Below are 20598 nucleotides of genomic sequence, written 5' to 3'. Positions count from 1 at the left end.
GCCACTATCGGGAGCGTTCATACAATGCAGTCATCGCCTGGGTCTTTGTGCTTAGGGCAGTAGAACAGAATTTATCTCGTGCAGTTTAAAGCTTTGGAATTTAGGAATGAGAATGCCCCATGTCAGCAAGCGTGTGCAGCGGGTGACAGGGCAAGCTCTGGTGGCAAGGAAAACCGGGGTGCGTATCTCTCTGCCATTGATCAGATGTGTGACTTTGAGCAAGCTACTTCACTCCCCTACCTTAATTTCTTTCTCTGTAAAATGTTATTATAACAATGGTCTTTACTGGAAAAAGTCTGGTAAGCATGACGTGATAAAGAGCAGGTGACGAGCTTGGTACAGTGCCTGGCATGTAGTCAGCAGGTGATAAATGAGGCCTCTCCTCCTCCTTTCTGCTGTAGGTCAGAAATCGATATGCGTTTACTCTGGCTACTCATATTATGTACTAGGCAGACTAAAAAACTGTGATACTCTGGCCTCTATTAGACACTGAAAATAGTCCACAAGATAAACTATGGCACTAAAGTCATAAGCATGCATCCTGAGGTGGGCGGGGCATGGGGGGAGTGTTGGGAGGATTGGGGCAAGGCTTCCGAGAAACTTCTCTGGGATGGAAAAGCCAGGAAGTACACTTTGGGTTCAACTGTGTTCCATTCCCCCCACTTCCCCAAACCCCCACCAGAACTGATAAGTTGAAGTCTGAAGTCAGTCAGAATAGGACCCGATCTAGAGACAGGGTCTTTACAGAGGTAATCAAATCAAAAGGAGGTCATTAGAGTGGGCTCTAATCCAATAGGATCGTGTCCTCATAAAAAAGGGAAACTTGGACACTGAGACACACCAGGGAGAACGGGCACGTGAAGAGGAAGACGGAGATCAGGTAGCGTGTCCACAAGCCAGTGATGGCCAGAAAACCAGGAGAAGCCAGGAGAGCTTGGAACAGATTTGCCCTCACGGCCCTCCCAGGAAGGGGCCCTGCCAACACCTTGAGCTCAAACTTCCAGCCTCCAGAACTGTGAGGAAATACATTTCAGTTGTTTAAGCCACTGGGTCTGTGTTTACAGCAATCCTAGGAAACTAATACAAGGTGAAATCAGGCAGCAGGCAGATTCCCCATTAGGAAGGGCTGACAAGACCTGGAAAATATGTACTATGACACAAACCTGACTGAATTTCTCCCCAGAAGTTTATGAGAGTCTCATACCTCCAACCCAAAAAAAGATCATCTCTGATGTATCTCTGATGTATTTTGACATTATGTGTATTAAAAAAAAGAGACTTAGCTTTACGGTAGATTTGGCCAAGGTTCCTCTGTCAACAGAGACTTGGATTTTAAATACTCCCATGGTGTGTGTGTGTGTGTGTGTGTGTGTGTGTGTGTGTGTGTGGTGTGGAAGAGAGACTTGGGCATCTGTAAAAACTTATTGCAAATGACCAAACACTCCTTGAAAAAATACCTTGGCAGAGATGGCGATTATCGACCTTCACAAGAGCAGCTCTCTCAACAGGCAACAAATTCAAACTCCTGTCTGAGCAGGATGTGTCTGGTTCCTCAAGATTCACAGGGTGTGTGCATTTCTTTGGCTGAAAGCTGCCATCATTAGTAGCTACTACCTAAAAAGTACCGCTAATTTAATATCTCATGGAGCCAGCCATTTTGAATTGCCTTGATTTTTTTTTTTTTTTAATGGAATGTCCGCTACTTCCCTATTACAATGAAAAACATAATTGGGAACAAATCTTACATAAAATTAAACACACACCCACAGAGTAAACTCTGAAGGCCTCAATCGTGTTTGAGAGGCATTTCTCAAGCTTTGTTACAAAGATCTTTCAATCCCATTTCCCATCCTTCAACCTCCACCCATTTCACTCAAGGCACTAAAAATTGGCATTCGCAAAGAAATTCCAGAAGCCTGAGCATTTTTATTAACAAAGGGAAATCCCAACCTTCTTGGCCTCATTTCTCATGATGACAGCTCATTTTTCCATGTGGAACCACATGCTAGTTGCTGCAAATATGTAAAGAGGTAAAGAAGCCACTTTCAGACTGTAGTCATAAAAGATATAAATAATGATGATTTAAAGCTCTGTGCTCATTTTATAAGCATAAAAGTCAAGTATATCCATTTTTAAAACTAGAATGAAAATTCATAGTGTTTTTATTAAAAGACTCGAGTCATGGCGTGGGCACTCTGCTGGGCTCTTCAAGTATTACTATTTTGCATGTCAAGGGCAAGTTTTTGAAACTGAGCTAGTGGCAGACTCCCGTGCATGACCCTCCCCTCCTCTCCCATCCAGTATTCCAAATCCTACCCAGCCTCAAGGACCAGAAAAAGCTCCACCTCTGTTAAGCTCTCCCAATTTTTCCCATTTCCAGTGATTCACCCCTCTGAAAATCGATAGCATGAATCGTCCAGACCCCACAATTTAACAACTGGTTGTGTCTCCCCTTTACTCTCTATTGTATATATGATGTGTATTTTGCCTTAGTTATTTCCTGCATGTAAGTTTTCTCCTCCCATCCTGGTTTGTGAGCTTATTAAAGAATCATACCTCACATTTCTCCTATATGCTCTCTAGTATCTAACCCAAGTTTAAGGATACCCAAAATAAAGTTACACATGTCAAATGAAAAATGTCATCTACCGAAGGGCAGGGGTTTAGCTTCATGATTCTCTTCAGCCTCTGTGGGTTACAGTAGGCTCCCAAGTATGTTTAGGAACTAAAGCAACCAGACAATGACAGAATCTAACCACAGCCCACAGAATTGGGCTCATCCCCCTATTATACTCACATAAACCTGACCTTGATTTGGTAGCCATATGAGTCAAGTGTTCCAGAAAGGAACTTGGATTAAATCTCTACCGGCATGATGGTCCCGGAGCAGCACAGTGACCTTAAAGGCATCCACAGGGCTCTCCTTTGGGTCACTCTTGTCCTTTTTCACTCCTGGGTTTTGCTCTCAGTGGCCTCAAACTGATCTGGCTGTAGACCTCCCAGACACAGGCTGGCTGAAACGTGATCGTACCAGTGGGTCACCTGCCTTCTCTTTATGAAAGCATGAACATGATCTGCTGTCCCTCTTCTTCCTACCCCCCAGAAATACAAAGAACTCTTTCTTCCCCCTTCTCCTTTCAGACTCACACAAAGACAAGAAGGAAAATTTGATGGCTGATGGTTTAGAATGGTTATTTCAGAAAGACCACTCACTTTAGGTAAAGATTACAGTTCAGCTTATTTAACTGAACAGTTTAAAACCTGTTTTTCATGTAATAAGTGACATGCATGTGAACATACACAATACCAAAAAAAATTCAAACCAAAAGGCACACATTGCAAAGCAAGCCGACCTCCCCCAGCTACCCCCAGCTCTCAGTTTCCCTCCTCAGAGGCAGCAGCTATTATCAGATTATTCTGCCCTCCTGGCTATAGACACTTTTCAAACCCTACTTTTGATCATGGATTTCTGATTAAGAGAAGGAAGTATCTAACAATCATCTCCTGAATGCCAGGCCCTAAGATTAATGTGTTTTACATACATTAGCACATAGAACCTTCACAACAACTTTGGAAGGCTAATGTTATTTTCTCCACTTTTTGGGTGTGGAACCTGAGGGTCAGGAAAGGTAAGAGACTTGCACAAAGTCACCAGCCTAGGTCCAAAGTCACTTTCCAAACTGCTGACTGGATGAAATGGTTTTCAAGGTCAAATCTCCATCCAAATTTCCTTTTAGAAAGCCTGTGCTCTGTAACTGGGTTCCGATGTCAGAAAAACTTATTGTACAAAGTAGAGCTCTAAGAACCCAGACAAGTTACCATACCTCTCTAGGTCTCAGTTTTTCCATCTGTAAAATGAATCTAAGTGTAATACCTACCACATAAGGTTTGTGGCAAGATTCAATGAATTTCACACAATGAGCTTTGGATGGTACCTGATATAGAGTAAATTACTTCCTAACAGTTATTATCACACGGCTGATTGACAAATGGACAAACAGACCCAAAATTTGATGTTCTTATCAAATGTCAAAAGCAATCCGATATTGTCTGGCCCCATGGTAACAATTTCCTTTGCTCACTCGTCCAAGCTGCTCCTCTAACATTTCTTCTCTTAGCACTAACTTCCAAAATCACAGTCTTTCTGCTGCCAAATCCCAGAAGCTTTCAATAGTGTTATTATTGTGTTTTTTTAATCACTGCAACAGTTCCATTTTTATTTAAAAACTAGATTCCAGCAACACACTCCCAACTGACGCCAGTTTTTAATTTTTTAAACCAAAAGTTTATGTGTCTATCACTTCCCCCTACCCCAGTTCATATATCATGGAACTCTAGACTGATTAAATTTTGCTAAAATAATCTCAACTGTATAAATGGAAGCTACCCAAATTCCCCTAGAATGGAAAAGACATTTGTTAACCTGGTCACACAATTTACTAACCCATCCATATCTGGGCAACACTCTCCATCTAATTGCCTTTTTGTTCTCACTGAAAGCCAGATGAGATCTGTAGGCCGTAGTATCATAGGGCCAGCAGATGAGGAGGCTGAAGTGGGTTTCTCAGGGGAGTAACAGGGGCAAAGGGCTAAGGAAGACCGACGACAACCGAGGCTCTCAGTGGCCAAAGACAAATTGGATGCTTCTGGCCAAGTCACTTCACATTGTCTAAGTTCCACTTAAGTTACTTTCACTTAAGGTGAAACCCAACTTTTTCTTGAAATCCCTTTCTGCCTCTAACCTCTAAGCGAGACAAAAATTTGCAACCATCCCACAAGCATCTCGACCAGTCTGGACTTTATCAGGGCAGTAAGTTACATGTCAAGATGCAGCCTCAAAAGATAAGCTTCAGCCAAAAGGAGGTGTATGCATTTAACATGTGAGCCACAAAAGATGCAGCCTCCATTTACTGGAAAAATGCACCTGTGCCAAGCTGTCTTAGAACTCACGGCAAAACAATAAAATCCAGGTTCACCTTAATTACCTCATGGGAAAGGATAGCCACGCAAGCCCATTGTAAGGGTGACACATCTGGGCTTCCACCTGAGACTCTTCCATGAGCTTCTCCCATTGAATAATTCTGCCCAAAGGATGGGAGTTCAGCTAGTACAAGACCGGAGTCCCAGCAGGGTTTATGAGAAGACCGTTTGTTAAGATATCATGTGTATAATCCTCTCCAGTTTCTCCTGTGGGAGACTTTGTTTCATAATCCTGACATCATAACTGGTTCCTCCAATCCAAAATCTTTTATGATGGATAACAAATGAGTGAGAACCCCAAGAATTCAGGGGGAGTAAAGGTGTTGTTTTACCACAAAAGCCTTAACAGAGTTTAAAAAAAAAAAAAAAAAAAAAAAAAAAGTTTCCTAAGGCCAAAGATGAACCAAGCTAATATGTCATTCCTTAACTACTCCCACGAGACTAGCTTCCTCCAAAAATGGCATTCCGAATCAGATTCGGGGGGACTTTGGAAATGCTGAGGTTTTTACTGATTCTTTTCTTTAAGATATTTAATTTGACTCTTCCTTTCTCTACAAGGCACAGACACCAGGAATAAAGAAGTCATTCTTGAAAGCTGTTCGCACAAACAGCAAAGAACCTAGAGCATGCCATTCACAAAAGCCACGCTGAGTTGAGGCCCAGAGTGTTCCTGGCTCCTGTAGTTGATTAACCCAGTGCCTTATCAAGGTAGGAATGGAGGGCTGTTCCTGCCGCCTCAGGAGAGTGAGAGTGGAGTAGGCAGACAGTGAGTCACGCAGCATACTTACGTCGCTCTTCCTGAACTTGGCTTTCAAGCTCTTCATGTTTAGTCCATTCAGCTTTCCAAAGCTCTAGAGATTTTCAACACCTAAGCAGAGAATGAATAAAAGAAAGAAATTAACTATTTAGGTTTCCAGATAAACACTACAGATATTCCCTCCTGCTAGGATTACAGCTTTTTGGCCATGGGCCACTGGGGTTGAGTTAGAAAGGTGTTCAGAATTAGAACCTAAGAAGTAGTAAAGAATGTGTTGTTTCACTCACGATATAGTCTCTAGAAGCTTCGGACATTTTCAAGTTAACCGAATCTAAGTTTTATCCCAACTTCCAAAACGTTAACAGAACAAGTTTAACTGTCATTGTACAAAATACAGTATCTGCGTGCAGCATGAGTTCCTATACGTGCTGTTCATGTTTTAATCCTACCATCCACCTCCTTTTGAAGGGCCACTATAGTAAAGAATGAGAAGGAAAACAGTTCATATTCCAGATGCCATTCATTCCATATTTATTTTTCTCAGTGTGGTTTCTTCTTTCCTCCTAAATGCACGCACAAGGCAGTTAGTAAAAAAAAAATGCCAGGAACAACAAAACCTCCCTCTTCAAATACCTCATTCTGCAGGAAGCTGCTCTAAACAATGAAAAAGGCTCCCTTCCCCCACCCCCAAGGTCCTGGTGGGACCCAGCAATTCCAAGTTTGAGCTGGCAGAGTCTTAAGAAATCCCCTCATTTAGGAGTTCTGGGGTCCCCTGCAAAGTGAACGTGATTTTTTTAAAGTATTATATATGTACTTTTTTTTTTTTTTTTCCAGGGAAGACAGTTCCTAGTTTTCATCAGATCCTGCAAGGAGTTGTCACCCTTCAAAAGTGAAGACTATTGATCCAGGCTAAGTGCCTCATGTTTCAGAGGTAGCAGTGGAGCCACAGAGAAGTCAGGAAACTTGTCACCGGCCAAAAGCCTGCTTATGACGGAATTGAGAATCAGACCAGTAGTTGAATGCTTTTCCCACTGCCCTGTAGCTTTAAAACTAAAACCCAAAAGCAGAATCCTGTGCTAAAACACGGTACAGACTTTGTCTCTTTCACCCTTAAAACTGGAAAATTACAGAGTGTGGAACCTTTGCATTTAGGTCAAAAGGGCAAGAAAATCTGCGTGCAAGTTCCCAACACATAGCAAGCACTCTCTAAATGTAACTTCGAGCCTCACCTGACAAAGTGAGAACAGATGAACCTTAGCAGTACTGTCCATTTGGGCACGAAGGAAGAGCGGTCCCATGTTTACCCTTGCTGGACATTATTTTTCAAAAGCCTTTCAAAGTCATCTCTGTTCCTCTATTGCCCTTATCATTCTGGACTAAACGGATTTGAAGCAACAAAGGGAAAAAAACCAAGCCACTGAATGGCTGTACTCCTCCTTCCTCGTGTCTTCATCACTGCCTCCAGAAGTTGTCCAGCAACTCTGTGGCTTCAAACATTGTTTACTTTCATTTTCACTGCTGTCATTAAGCAGGGCCTTTGGATGAAGGGCACAAAAACCCAGTCATCAGAAAGCCCTTCGGTGACATTAATCTGGAGGCCACACCATTACTGCAGCCTCACCGTGGTCTCTTCCAATCTTCCCGGCCTGGGCAGGAGTGACTGAATGTGTGTTACCTTGGAAACCATACACGCTATAATTAGCCCTTGTTAATTGCCAAGTATTTAGCCACAGGCTGGGCTGGTACCTGAAAAGCAAAGTGCAAACTCCTGGACAGTGTTTCTCACCACTGGCTCCTCATTAATCTGAATCACAAGGACATGGGGACAATTTGCTAAAGGCCAGATCCTAGTCCACATCCTATGGAAACTGAACCTCAGGAAGCAGGGCTCAGGCATGTCCTTGGTTGAATCTTTTGCTCGGTAAGGTTTGAGAATCTTTTTTTTTTTCTAGGGGGGTGGGGAACAAGCATGCGCTTGTACTTGTGAGAAGGAAGGGGCAGAGAGAAAGGAAGAGAGAGAATCCCGAGCAGGGTCCACACCTGCAGTGCAGAACCCCAGGGTGGGACTCAAACCCACAAACCATGATATCAAGGCCTGAGCCCTAGTTGGATGTTTCACCGACTGAGCCACCCAGGAACCCGGAGCTTTGAGAATCTTTTTTTTTTTTTTTAATTTAAAAAAAAATTTTTTTTTTTAACGTTTATTTATTTTTGAGACAGAGAGAGACAGAGCATGAACAGGGGAGGGTCAGAGAGAGGGAGACACAGAATCTGAAACAGGCTCCAGGCTCTGAGCTGTCAGCACAGAGCCCGACACGGGGCTCGAACTCACGGACCGTGAGATCATGACCTGAGCCAAAGTCGGACGCTTAACTGACCGAGCCACCCAGGCGCCCCGAGAATCTTGAAGTAAGGTAGATGAGGCAGGGAATACACTCATCAAAGTTATGCTGCATCATTTAACAACCCTTTTTCGTGTCAATGCAAACCACCTTTTGATGAATCCAAGTAGAAATAACGATAATCAGATATTCCCCAACTGCCACTGGCTCACGGTTTTCCCGAAAATGGCAGTCATCCTTTGAGTTCAATTCCTTCCACCTTTGGGTGAAGTGCTAATAACCAAGGAAAGAAGCCAAATCTATGCAAGAGGAAAGGGAGAAAGGGAAGACAAGGTTTTCAAAGGCCATAAACTGTGTAGCCCACCAAGGTGGAACCACCCAAAGCATTCCTTCAGTTCTGGAACACAATGTCTTAGGCAATGGTGGGTAAGACTATTACTTGAGCTCATTAAGTTTTTTGTGGGTGTTGTGCTTTTTCTTGTGTGTTTTTCTTTGACTTTTTTTTTTTTAGCATGGCAATGAGAACATGCAAACTCTTATTTGAGGAGGATTAAGTAAATAAAGCACTTAATTCCAAAAATTCCCAGAGGCAGGCAGATATTAGCTGTGAAATGAATGTCTTCCTGGAGTCATGGGTCTGGGTGTGTGATAGCTGGGTGGTCCATAGGTACAACTTCCAGATGATAGAGATAGGGATCAAGGGTAAAGAGGTTCTGGAAGCCTACAGAATAGTAATTTTAGACACAGGAACTGTAGCTGGGGAGAGGGGATAATGATAGTAATAGGTCACTGTCTTCCTGGTATTCACAAGAGGATCTAACATCTGGAAGTCATGACTAATGAGAAGTAACCTGCCCCTGACAGGGTGCTGGGTTCTGTCTGCCCCAGCACCTTCTCTTCCCCAAGAAGACCCACAAGTAAATCAGGGACTTGCCTTCCTTGGGTCAGCTGGAATCTTACTGCTCCAATCCCCAAATCCAGACTTCCAAAGCTCAGATTGGGTTATAGCCTATCTTGAGCACAAGTGATATCTATCAGATCTAGGCTACACTGATGGCCGTCCTTGGACAAGTCACTTAATCAAGACGACTTACTTCAAAAGGGCTGCAGTGAACCTTAATTAACTGTGCACCAGCCTAATTTGGATAGTACAAAAAGGAGGTGACATGTGACACATATATGGGAAAAACTGTAAGTACTCCCGTTTCAAGAATAAAGCACATCCCACTCACCAAGCAGAAATATTCGTTTACTAACATTTGCTTGTCACTGGAACATGGCTCCCATCGCTATCACCAGTCATCAAATCACATCAAGTCAACTGATGAGGACGAACAGTGCAGGGACACACAGACTTACTACCTTCTCATCTGAAAGACTGCATCCAACAAACAGGATTTATTAATCCATGTTCCCTTTAAAGCTCTCAATCAAAGCTTAACCGGAGGTACCTTTATCTGCTAATTCTAGCCTGAATCAAGAAACCTTGGTATGAGCCTATAGAGCTTTATTATGAATGTTAGACTTCTTTATTAAAAATAACTCAGAACAAATATGGAGTTTCCTTTTGGGGAGATGAAATCTTCTAAATCTGTTGTCATGATGCCTCCATAACCTGTGAACATACCATTCAATTATACACTTCAAGTGGGTTAACAGAAAAGACTGTGAGTTCTATCTCAACAAAGCACACCTTACTAATCTCCACTACCTTCTCCAATCCTTAGAGTTAGGAAAATTCCAGGTTAGAAATCTCTGGACTGAACTGAAAGAGAACTTCAAAGGAACAAGGGTTAATCAGCAATACCCATAACACTAAAATGTGGCTGCTCCTAGATGTTCTTTATTTAGCTATTTCTCTACCACAACCCACCCAACTGAAGTGGTCAGAAAGACGTTCCTCTATTTTCCAGCTACGTCTACTCCCACTCACTCCCACCCCCACATATGACCCAGGGATTATTTCATAAGGCGATGTTGCCAATTACATCAGCATAGGAGAGTCCTCTTGGAGCCCCAGCCAGTATTCTATTTCCATAATCACAAGTGAGACTCAGAAATCTGTAATTTTTTTTTTAAACTCCTCGGGTGATTTGGATGCTCAACGAGATTGGGGAAACACTGTCCTAGACTCAGTGATATTATACCTATAACTGACACTTTCATTAAAAAAATAAACTAGAGGGGCGCCTGGGTGGCTCAGTCAAGCATCTAATCTGACTTCTGCTCAGGTCATGATCTCACGATTTGTGAGTTCAAGCCCAGAGTCTGTACTGACAGCTCAGAGCCTGGAGCCTGGTTCGGAATCTGTGTCTCCCTTTCTCTCTGCTCCTTCCTCACTCATGCTCTGCCTCTCTCAAAAATAAATAGATGTTTAAAAAAACTTTTTTTTAATAAACTGGAGACATTATACAAGTAGGTATGTGTTCACTGAATGTGTCTGAATCTTTCACAATACTGGGGTGTGCAGCATGAGGGTGTGGAAGGGAGCCCTCTATATTTGAAATCCTACAAGAGCAGCTAGCTGGCTACCCATGGCCACCAGGAGCAATATTAACTCGCAAAGGCAACTGGCAGCTGGACACACATGTATGTTTTCCTGGATCCCAAGAATACATCCGCATCTAAGGCACCATACCATAGGGTTCAAGGGCAGTGGTTTAAAATTGTTCCCTCTGAATCACTGCAACATTAGAGAAGCAGAATAAATAACAATGTCTTGTGCCTAATTATTCCTCCCATCATGGAATGTGGAGATACTTCTATGAATCCTTAGCAACACTGCAACACTAATGCATACCCCAGATGGGCCTCAGGGGGTTTTCTGAGGAACACTGGGCTTACAATCCCCAGCACTGAACAATGCATTGAAACAAATGTAAGGAACTAAAAATACTTCTCTCCTGGCCAGCACCTACCTCTTCTCCCTTAAGTACTTGTTTCCTCAGACAATAATCTCTCTGCAACAAAGATGGAATTTTAACCAAAAGCTGTATAAACACTCAATTCTCTCAATCTGGCAAAACAAATACATTCTGCAAAAGGTCTCTCCAGATCAACTTTCCCAGTAAATTGACGCTGACAACACAGCACCTCATGCTATCCGAACTGCTCCTGGGGTTAGAAGCTGCAAGTCTCTGCCTGTGTCCAGGACTAGGTCACTATTTCTGGAATAAAGAACATCAAATGGGAACCAGAGGTCAGTAAGTCCTGTTCCCCTTCACCTGATTTTATCCACAGCTGACATGTTCTTATCTCAGTAAGATAGGATTTTAAACATACGTTTAGGTTATGAGAACTCTCAGCAGACACGATGGAGGACTCAAAACTGACCAAGGGAGTGACAGCTAATAATTAGGTGTCAAATACTGCAGGAATTCAAAGAGTGGAAATCTTAGAGGCCTGGGAAAAATCAGAGAAGTCTTTACAGCAGGGGTAGGGATGTAACTGGCCTTAAAGGAAACTCAGGATTTGGGCAACCTCATGAAGAAAGGCCATCTTGTCTAACCTTTCCCACAAGACGGGGCATGTCCACCTTAGATTTTCTAGGCAAAGGTCAGACACTGGTCTGATCTCTTTAAGCAGTCCTAGAAGCTTCTCTCAGGGGGTTGCGTAGGCATGGTGGGAATCATTGCATGGCTCCTTCCAAAGAAGGACCTTCCCCCAATCTCCACAAGCTCCGACCCTTTTACAACCTGAACGTGAGTGAGGGGTGCAAGAGTCCCATTACCAGTTTTCAGCAAATTTGAAAATGTGCATCTCAGGCTGCTTACTTATTTTAGGGTGGAGGGTTTTCCCAGTAGGATTTTCATTTTGCTTCCACTTGGACACTGGCCATCAGCATACAATCATTCGCAAATGTATGTGTGGAACAAAGACATAGGTTAGGCACCTGACTAGCCAACAGGCTTCACCTTTGACCTCAGCAAAGCTCTCTTTGGTCCCAAAGGCACTGAGTTAGCTGCACTGGGATCCGAGGAAAGGCAATATGATTAGATTTCACCATGTACATAAGAAAGCACTAAAGTAAAACAAACAAACAAACAACAACAAAAAAACCATTTGGTCAATTAAGTCTTACTAGGTTGCCCTTTTTTCTGTCCTGCCTGCCCTCTTCTCTGGGTCACACTCCATATCCAGCACCTCCCCAGCTACATACTTGAGCTCAGCCATGAGAACCACCCATTTTGAATAAAGGAATGTAAGAGTCAACAGAGAGCAAGGACCATCAGGTAGAACCCTGGGGGCAAGTTCTCAGAATAGAGAGTTTACCAGCCCCATAGGAGAGAGCTATGGGTCAGGCCAAGGAGTCCCCCCAGATCAACATGCCTGCTCTGTTACTTTGCATGAGATTCTACCACTTCTAGTCAAGGAGCTTCTCAATAAGGAAAAAGTCCATCCCAAACGGGTCCAAGCCTTCAACTCTAACTTCATCCCAAACGGGTCCAAGCCTTCAACTCTAACTTCAGCAAGACTCTCTCCATAGTCAACACTCAACGTTCACTATGGCTGAGCAAATGAATGGTGGAGGAATGAATGAATGCATGGGCACTAAGTGCTAAGTTGGAAACACAAAGATACAAAAGATATTTCATTCCAAAGCAAGTGGCCAGTATAAGATGCAGATTTTCAAAGGTTTAGCCAAAAAAAGAACTCTTGAAGCCCTTACATCTGGAGTCTAACAGGGTCAATGTGTGTGGCGACTGGAGAGGCTCTTTCTCTGGGATGAACTAGACACTGATCTCCCCCTACTGTGCCCACTCTACCCCCAGTTTTGCCACGGAAACCCTGGGGAGACCAGCAGCCCTGACAGCTAGATGAAGCAGCGAGCCACCAGGAGAAAGTGAGGAAAGAGATCTTTTCTTTTAAATCATAGTTGAACTTTTTATTATTATTTAAGTTCAACATTCTAAGTTCTAAATTAAGGGTATTTAGCAGGGGTGAAGGGTGGGTGAAATGGGCGAAGGGGATCAACAAGTCAAACCAGGGTCAAACTTCCAGTTCTAAAATAAGTTGTTGAGGACGTAAGGTACAGCATGGGGACTATAGTTAATAACATCGTGTTGCATATTTGAAAGTTGCTAAGAAAGTCCATCTTAAAAGTATTTTGTAACTACCCATGGTGAAGGGACATTAAAGAAAGCTGCTTTATGATTACATCTTAGGAGGCATATTTATTCAGCAAACCAGATACATATGAATAAATAAATGAATGAGCAAACAAGCAACTTTTACTGGGCATTAATTACCGGCTAGGTGCTTTCATATAGTATTCTTTCTTACGAACTAAGGTGCAGGCTTGTTAAATGATTACTCAAATAATAAGGAAGAGAAAGTTTGGGGGAAAAAAAGACAAAAGCAATAGTTTCATTTTGGCAGTGGATCCTTTCTAAAATACTCTAATATTTCACTTTTTTCCCCCAAGAAAATAAATGACCGCATTCTTTTTAAATTGTAAACGTCTTTCAGATAGCGTATCATACTAATCATGTGATAAAACTCTCTTGAGAACATTAATCTCCTTCAATAAATTCACAACTTGCCTTTATCCAGAGGACGACACTTCTCTTGTGAAACAAATACATCATTCTTCCTTAAAAATAGAACCTGCCATCAACCAGAACCGATCTAGGTCCATGAATCAGTCGGGGCCAGCAGCACGGATACAAAAGTGGCCAGTGCTCTGGCAACATTACTATCTCGTCTGTCAAATCTGCTACTCACATGCTCCAATAAGCCTACCAAAGAAAAGCCCCAAGGTTACCTCATGCCCTAAATCCATCCAATTTAAAAAGCACGGGCTTAATCAAGACAAACTACTTCTGGAATACAAAAATCATCCTAAGACTAAGAAATTCCATGTGATTATCCCTCATGTTGAGACTATTTTTAGATCCCCAAAATGCCTTTCCAATTCTGCATTTTCTTGATCTTTGATGTTGATGTCAGTAACACCGTCTAACCATACTGCTGTGTTCATCTTTCCAGAAAAAAAAAAAAAAAAAAAAGATGCCCCGCGCAGAGCTAATAATCAAGTCGAAATGGCAAGGCACGTGTGCCATGAACTTAAGCTTCTTCCTCCCAGTCTACTCCTTTGGCCTCACCCATCTTGAAACCCAAAAGAACCAATTGAGTTTAAAAATACAGATCCAGGGGGCACCTGGGTGGCTCAGTCAGTTAAGTGTCTGGCTCTTGATTTCGGCTCTGGTCATGGTCTCTCTTTGGGGAGATCGAGCCCCACAGTGGGCTCTGTGCTGACCATGCAGAACCTACTTGGGATTCTCTTTCTCTCCCTCTCGGCCTCTCCCCCGCTCTCTTTCTCTCTCAAAATAAACTTTTATATATATATAATCTCCATCCAATACTCAAACATTACTGGTGAACATATAAAATGTGGAAAACAAAAAGCCACCATGGAAAGCAGTTTTTACGAAGCTAAATATAAACTTACCATACAACCCAGCAATTCCACTCCTGCGGGATCTTGCCAAGAGAAATGAAAACATATGTCCACACAAAGATTTGTACACAAATGTTGATAGCAGTATTCATAATTGCAAAACAAGTGGAAACTACTGAAATAGCTATCAGCCAGGTAAACAAAGTATGGCATTCCAACACGAAGGAATAATACTATAGAGTACTAAAAAGGAACAAAGTATCAGTACATGTTGCACCATGGATGGATCTCAAAACCATTGTGCTAAGTGATGGTCAGACATAGAAGACCACACATTATAAGGTTCCATTTGTAGGACATGTCTAAAAAAGGCAAATTTATAGAGACCAAGTGGCTTAGTGGTTGCCTGGGGCTGGAAGTGGTAACATTGCAAATGGGCATGAGGGATCTTTTTGGGGTGAGGGAAAGGTTTTAAAACTGGATTCTGGTAATGGCTGTACAACAATAAGCTTCCAAAATTATTAAACTGTAGGTTAAAATTGGTAAATTTTATGAAATATACTCATGGGTCAATGAAGCCAGTTTTTTAACTATCAAATACATAAAGTGAAAAAGGGGGCCATCTGCCAAGTTAGGTAGTGAAAAATGTCTTTAGAGGAAGTGAGAGGGTAGGGTTCCATTTATGGTTATATTTAATTCTTGTTTTTACGCTAGAAAAACTTAATTGTCAAACATTGGCTTACCGCAGATTTCATCGGTTCTCTTAGTTTCAAAATGGGGAGGACTTGGACTCCGCATTCTGGAATGTTGGAAATGTCATTACAGAGATCACAATGGTTTTGTTTGGACTGCTCAATTTCTTTACCCATATATCCAGGGCCTCAAATACTTTTCAGAACAAGGGAAAAATATGTTAATAACGCAGATTCCATGTCTTAGGGCCCAGGAGCAGGACTAGAGGGTAGGTGCAGAACACAAAAATTATTTCTGCTGCCCAACGGTCATGTTTGGACATTACTTGAACATTGTGCATTCAAAAAAGAATGTTCCTCATCTCGGTCCAACAGGGGTAGCGGGGGCTGCTCACTTGAAGGCAGGGCTCATTTCCTTTGACATAATGGGGTTACCTTGCATGCTGCAGTGCCCTGCCTTCTTCTGACAACCGCACCCCACCTCCTTTAAAAAAAAAAAAAAAAAAAAACATCCCTCCAAGGTGCCACCCTCCTCCGACCTGGCTGTATCCTGACCATGGGTGCTCCCTGAGAGATGGGAATGTGTCTTCAGCAAGGCTACTAGGAGATTCTCCCTGGGATTTCAGGAGGAGGGTAGAGGTAGGGGACAGGGGAGGGAGAGAAGAGGGAGGAAAAGGAAGGGAGACAGGAAGGGAATGAAAGGGGGTAACAGAGAAGGAGGGAGAGACCTTCCTCTCTGGTGGAGAAATGGGAAAGCATGGGCCTGGCAGCAGCCCCGGCCGGGTACAGAGAGCTGGTTTGAGAAAAGAACCAAAAAGGGCCCTGGGTCCAGGGATCCCTGAGGGCCTGAAGGGGCTTCTACCCTTTGAGCACAGGATTTGGGGTCACATGAGTCAGGACACTCTCCTTGTAGCCCAAGCTGGGTGTCTGTCAAAGAGACAAATCCTCATAGTGGATCTTGCTCAGGCTGTCATCTTGGATGCCACAGTAAAAGGGGACCTAGAACTTCAACATTTCTGTCTGATCACCTCCTTTCTGAAGTCAGGAGCTAAATTCACTTCAGGGACCTCCAGAAGCGAAATACACACTCTTTGGAGTCAAACTGGGCTGAACACAACAGATGACCTACAACGTCCCCTGTTGAACCCACAGGTAAGGAAGAGCAATTTTATCATTCATTCCTTTGGCTGTCAGCTGCTCCCTGGTGTATTCTGCCCCAGGCAGCAGGCCCTGGCCCACCCCCACCCCATGTACTCCATGCTGTATTCACCTCCAACACTGCAATCACCCCAGAAGACCTCTGCAGCAGGCCCAGCGTGGGTCTTTGGGCTATTTCCATTCCGAAAGGCTGTGCTGCTCTTTGACTCTTCTACAGGAACCAGCCAACAACGAAAAGAATCATAATTAACTGGACACGAATAGCATTAGACTATTTTAAAACCCTCATGAAATAAAAAGCCACCGTAACAGCTGGGTCCAAGAGGGACCCCATGCTGCCAATGAGGTGCACCTGACCTCCTCTGCTCCACGGGGGACCTGGCTGCACAGAGCTGAGGGGGACTGGGGAGGGAGACCGGGAAGCTGCTCGGAGCTGAGGCTAAGGAGGAATAAGGAAAACCTTGAGGATAGGTGGGAACAAGGGGAAAGGAGCAGGGCGCTGGGGCGGCTCAGCTGGACCAGGAGGCCTCGGGGCGCAAGGATAATCCTCCAGGCAGTTAATCCTTGAATATTGCTGAAGATGGAATATGCAAACATGCTGCCAATCACCCCAATTTATTCTAAACAAGACACCTGGAAGAGAAGCCTAATGGGGTGGCTCAATCAAGGCACCATACCCCAGGGGCTATGCGAGCCTGGATCTGCCACACCCCTGCCCTGGCAGTGTGCGAGAAGAGCCTCTCCAACCTTTTCCCATTAGAAGCCCCAGCCTGTTCCGTGCCTGTGCCAGATGGGGGCCCTAGAACCACCTGCCTAGTGAAGACAAATTATTAACTGAATGCGAAACCCTGGCCCTTCTATCAATTTCCGACCACTTTCTGTGTTTAGGGATAAGAAGCAAACAGCTTTCACATGAAAGATGGGAACACTTCCATTAACGGTAACAAAGATGAAACATTTTTCCCCCCACGCCCCAGACATCCACAGACCAACATGCCTTAGATGTGACACCAGGAGGGTTTACAGGGTAAAAATATCATGGCTAGGCAAGAGCTTGCAATTTAAGGAGAAAAAGAAGAAACCTATGCTGTTTTATTTATTCTTAGGCACTGAATCCCAACTACCGGCCAAGTACATAGGGGATGTAGAAATGTGGCTCATACACCATCCTGCCTACAAGAGGGGAAAAAAAATAAACAAAATAAAAAAATAAATAAAGGTCTATGTAGATCAATGCACTTGCACAGAAGCACAGACATACAGATTTGTACACCCAACACACAATATCCATTATAGCACATGTAATCAGTTTTTGATTTACCTCTAAAGAAATGCTGAAAGCTAAGGGCAAAATCCCAGATAACTGGGTAAAGACACAGGGAAGCTGAAATGTGTTTACTGAAGGCATTCCAGGTGTCAGGTGTGCTAAGGTCACAGGATCCACAAAATGACATACTGTTAGAACAGTGCTGTCCAATACATGTGACTACCGAGCATCTGAAATGAGACTAGTGCACACTGGTGTGCCCTGTAAGTGGAAAACACACAACACATTTCAAGGACTCACTAGGAAAAACAAATGTCAACTATATCATCAGTAAGTTTTACATTGAATGCATATTGATAACATTCTGGACACACCAGGTCAAATAAAATATATCATTACAATTAATTTCATTTGCTTCCTTTGCTACTAGAAAACTCAAAATGACCTACATGGCTTGTATTTGTGGCTCGTTTATGTTTCTGTTAGGTAGCGAGGACTGAAGATTTTCCCTTCAAAAGACTGCGATGGCACATCCACTCAGTGACAGCAGCACCTTATTGCTACTACTAAGGCAGGCAGAAAATGTCTATGTTACCATGTCACGTTTAAGGTGCACTTAATACCATAAACTCGTACAACTCAGGTCTGGCCAATGCTCCAAGTTCATGATAAAGAATGCTGTACATTAAAAGATTCACTCTGTCACATGCAGGAGGAAGAAAGATGGTCCAGCTGCTTCACTTCACTCCAGACTGTCGGACCTCTGCACACACTCAACTGGTACTCTGTTCCATGCGGTTCAGAACATAGATTTTTGTCTAGCAACAGCTGGACGATTTTCCAAAGCCTTCCATAGGGAATTTCACTTCCTCATCAGTTTGTTCTAAGTGCCACTGACTTCGCTTTCACCGCAATGTTACGGTTCTGTGCCTGGATTAGGACCGAAACAGCACTTGTTCCTGGAACAGCACAAGTTCCTGTCTTGTGGAACTTGAGGAACTTGTTGATGCAATTTGGAAGAAGACTGGTCACTACAGACGGAAATATATCTTCACACCTGGTGGTGTGACAAGAGCAGGACTAAAGGAAGGAGGAAGTACAAGGAAAAACACACAGAAGACGCAAAGCAGAGATGAAGCAACCCCTCTCTGTTGCTATGGCAGTTAGAACAGCGGCAGGTAGAATCATAATGGTCAGTCTACCAGCACTTCTTTCAAGGTAGGTGATAAAGGGGCACCTGGGTGGCTCAGCTGGTTAAGCGTCCGACTTCGGCTCAGGTCATGATCTCACAGTTCAGGAGTTCGAGCCCAGCATCTGGCTCTGTGCTGACAGCTCAGAGCCTGGAGGTTGCTTCCAATTTTCTCTCTCTCTCTCTCTCTGCCCACCCGCCCCCCGCGCTTGTCTCTCTCTCAAAAATAAACAAACATTTAAAAACAAATTAAAGGTAGGTTGATAAAGAACATGATTAACATTAGCAATTAGAGTAACAGCCACAATAGTGGTCATTTACTTAAATGATTACCTTGCAAAAGTTTATTTTACTTTGCAAAAAAATGTTTTTTGACTATTTAATTATAAGTGAGTATTTTCTCATTTAATGCTTTTACCACTTTGGAATTAGATGCTGTCATCCGATTAGGAAACTGCCATCCAGAAAGTTGATTTTGCCAAAGTGGCACAGTTTATAAATGAAGGAAGTTTGGATTTAAACTCAGCTTCCAGGCCCAAAACAGGTCACGGGGCTGCATATGAAATGCAGCACTAATAATAATTGTCAAACAACAACAACAACAAAGTCTGGCCAACAGACCAACCTTTTTACTACTTAAAAAAAAAAAAATAGTTGCCTTTAAAGATGGAACAGTGCTCAGATCTGCTGCTGCCACATACGGAGCTCCTTCTAAGAAGTCTGAGTGGAGCAACTTGAAAAAGGCATTCTTCTGGCTGTTTGCCCTCACTCACACACCCCTGCCTCATTCCAGGGGAGGGTAGCATTTTTACTTCTTTGTCTTCTTCATTTGCAGAGCATATGTGTGACAAGAATATTTAAGGAACTCACCAGTCAAAAATCCCTTTTCCATATAGCTTTGCTAAAGATACCAAGTCAGTAACAGTGAAAGTGTAAAGACGATTACAGACCAGTGAGGTGGCTATCTTTATACTCCACTGAGCTGGGAAACTACAGATTTGGGTGGAGGTTTCCATGTTTTGGTAACAATTTGCAAAAGCATAACTTCTAGATACTTAGATGCGTCCCTGTGATTCCAGCATTTCTGCTCCTTAAGAAATTATTCTAATATCCTGTGTAACAGCTCTTGCCAAGGTATAAAAAATGAAATATTGTAATTCTTCAGAATTAAAAGCACCAAGAGTATAATCAAAGTGGAATCCTAGGGGCGCCTGGGTGGCTCAGTCTGTTGGGCGTCCGACTTCGGCTCGGGTCATGATCTCGCGGTCCGTGAGTTCGAGCCCCACATCGGGCTCTGGGCTGACAGCTCAGAGCCTGGAGCCTGTTTTGGATTCTGTGTCTCCCTCTCTCTCTGACCCTCCCCTGCTCATGCTCTGTCTCTGTCTCAAAAATAAATAAAACATTAAAAAAAATTTTTTTTTAAAAAGTGGAATCCTAAAACACATCGCCCAACCAGACAGGAATGGGGCAGAGAGTACAGGTGTTATTTGTTATTTGAAGCACCCGCAACCCCCGGCAGGCGGCCACCCGAGCCTGAAGCAGATATCACCAGGATAGGGTGAGCCACTCTTTCCGTTTTCTCTTGCCACCTTGGATATAAACACCCGCTTGCCAGGTAATGAGAATAAAATGCGCTTTGTTCCAAGGGGTATGCACTTAAAATAATCAGGAGCGGTTTTAAAGAAGAGGAAGAAAGCAAGCTTGTTGCCAAACAAGACACTAACAGCAACACAGCCATCTACAGATTGGCCCCGAGACAGGCAAGGAGAGGAGTCATTTTGAGGAAATCTCTTTCTGGCTTTCGGTGGCTCTG

General features: G+C 43.3%; 1 protein-coding gene across 2 annotated transcripts in view; it reads right to left on the bottom strand.

Annotated features, from left to right (window-relative positions):
- Positions 1-20598, bottom strand: part of RAI14 (retinoic acid induced 14) — a 144752-nt gene that overhangs the window by 114808 nt on the left and 9346 nt on the right. Inside the window, exons 1-2 of one of the 2 annotated variants that reach the window (XM_058716990.1) lie at positions 15223-15277; positions 5769-5848 (exon numbers count right to left, since the gene is read on the bottom strand). In XM_058716990.1, the coding sequence (XP_058572973.1) occupies positions 5769-5804 (36 nt within the window). In that variant the 5' untranslated portion in view covers positions 5805-5848; positions 15223-15277. Of the gene's footprint in view, positions 1-5768; positions 5849-15222; positions 15278-20598 lie in introns of those variants that run through there. The other variant, XM_058716980.1, reaches the window with a different exon arrangement.

This window comes from Neofelis nebulosa, chromosome 1 (assembly GCF_028018385.1).
Source record: "Neofelis nebulosa isolate mNeoNeb1 chromosome 1, mNeoNeb1.pri, whole genome shotgun sequence".
Lineage (NCBI taxonomy): Eukaryota > Metazoa > Chordata > Mammalia > Carnivora > Felidae > Neofelis > Neofelis nebulosa.
Note: the sequence above shows the minus strand (reverse complement) of the source record. Positions and strands in the feature narration are given on the sequence as shown.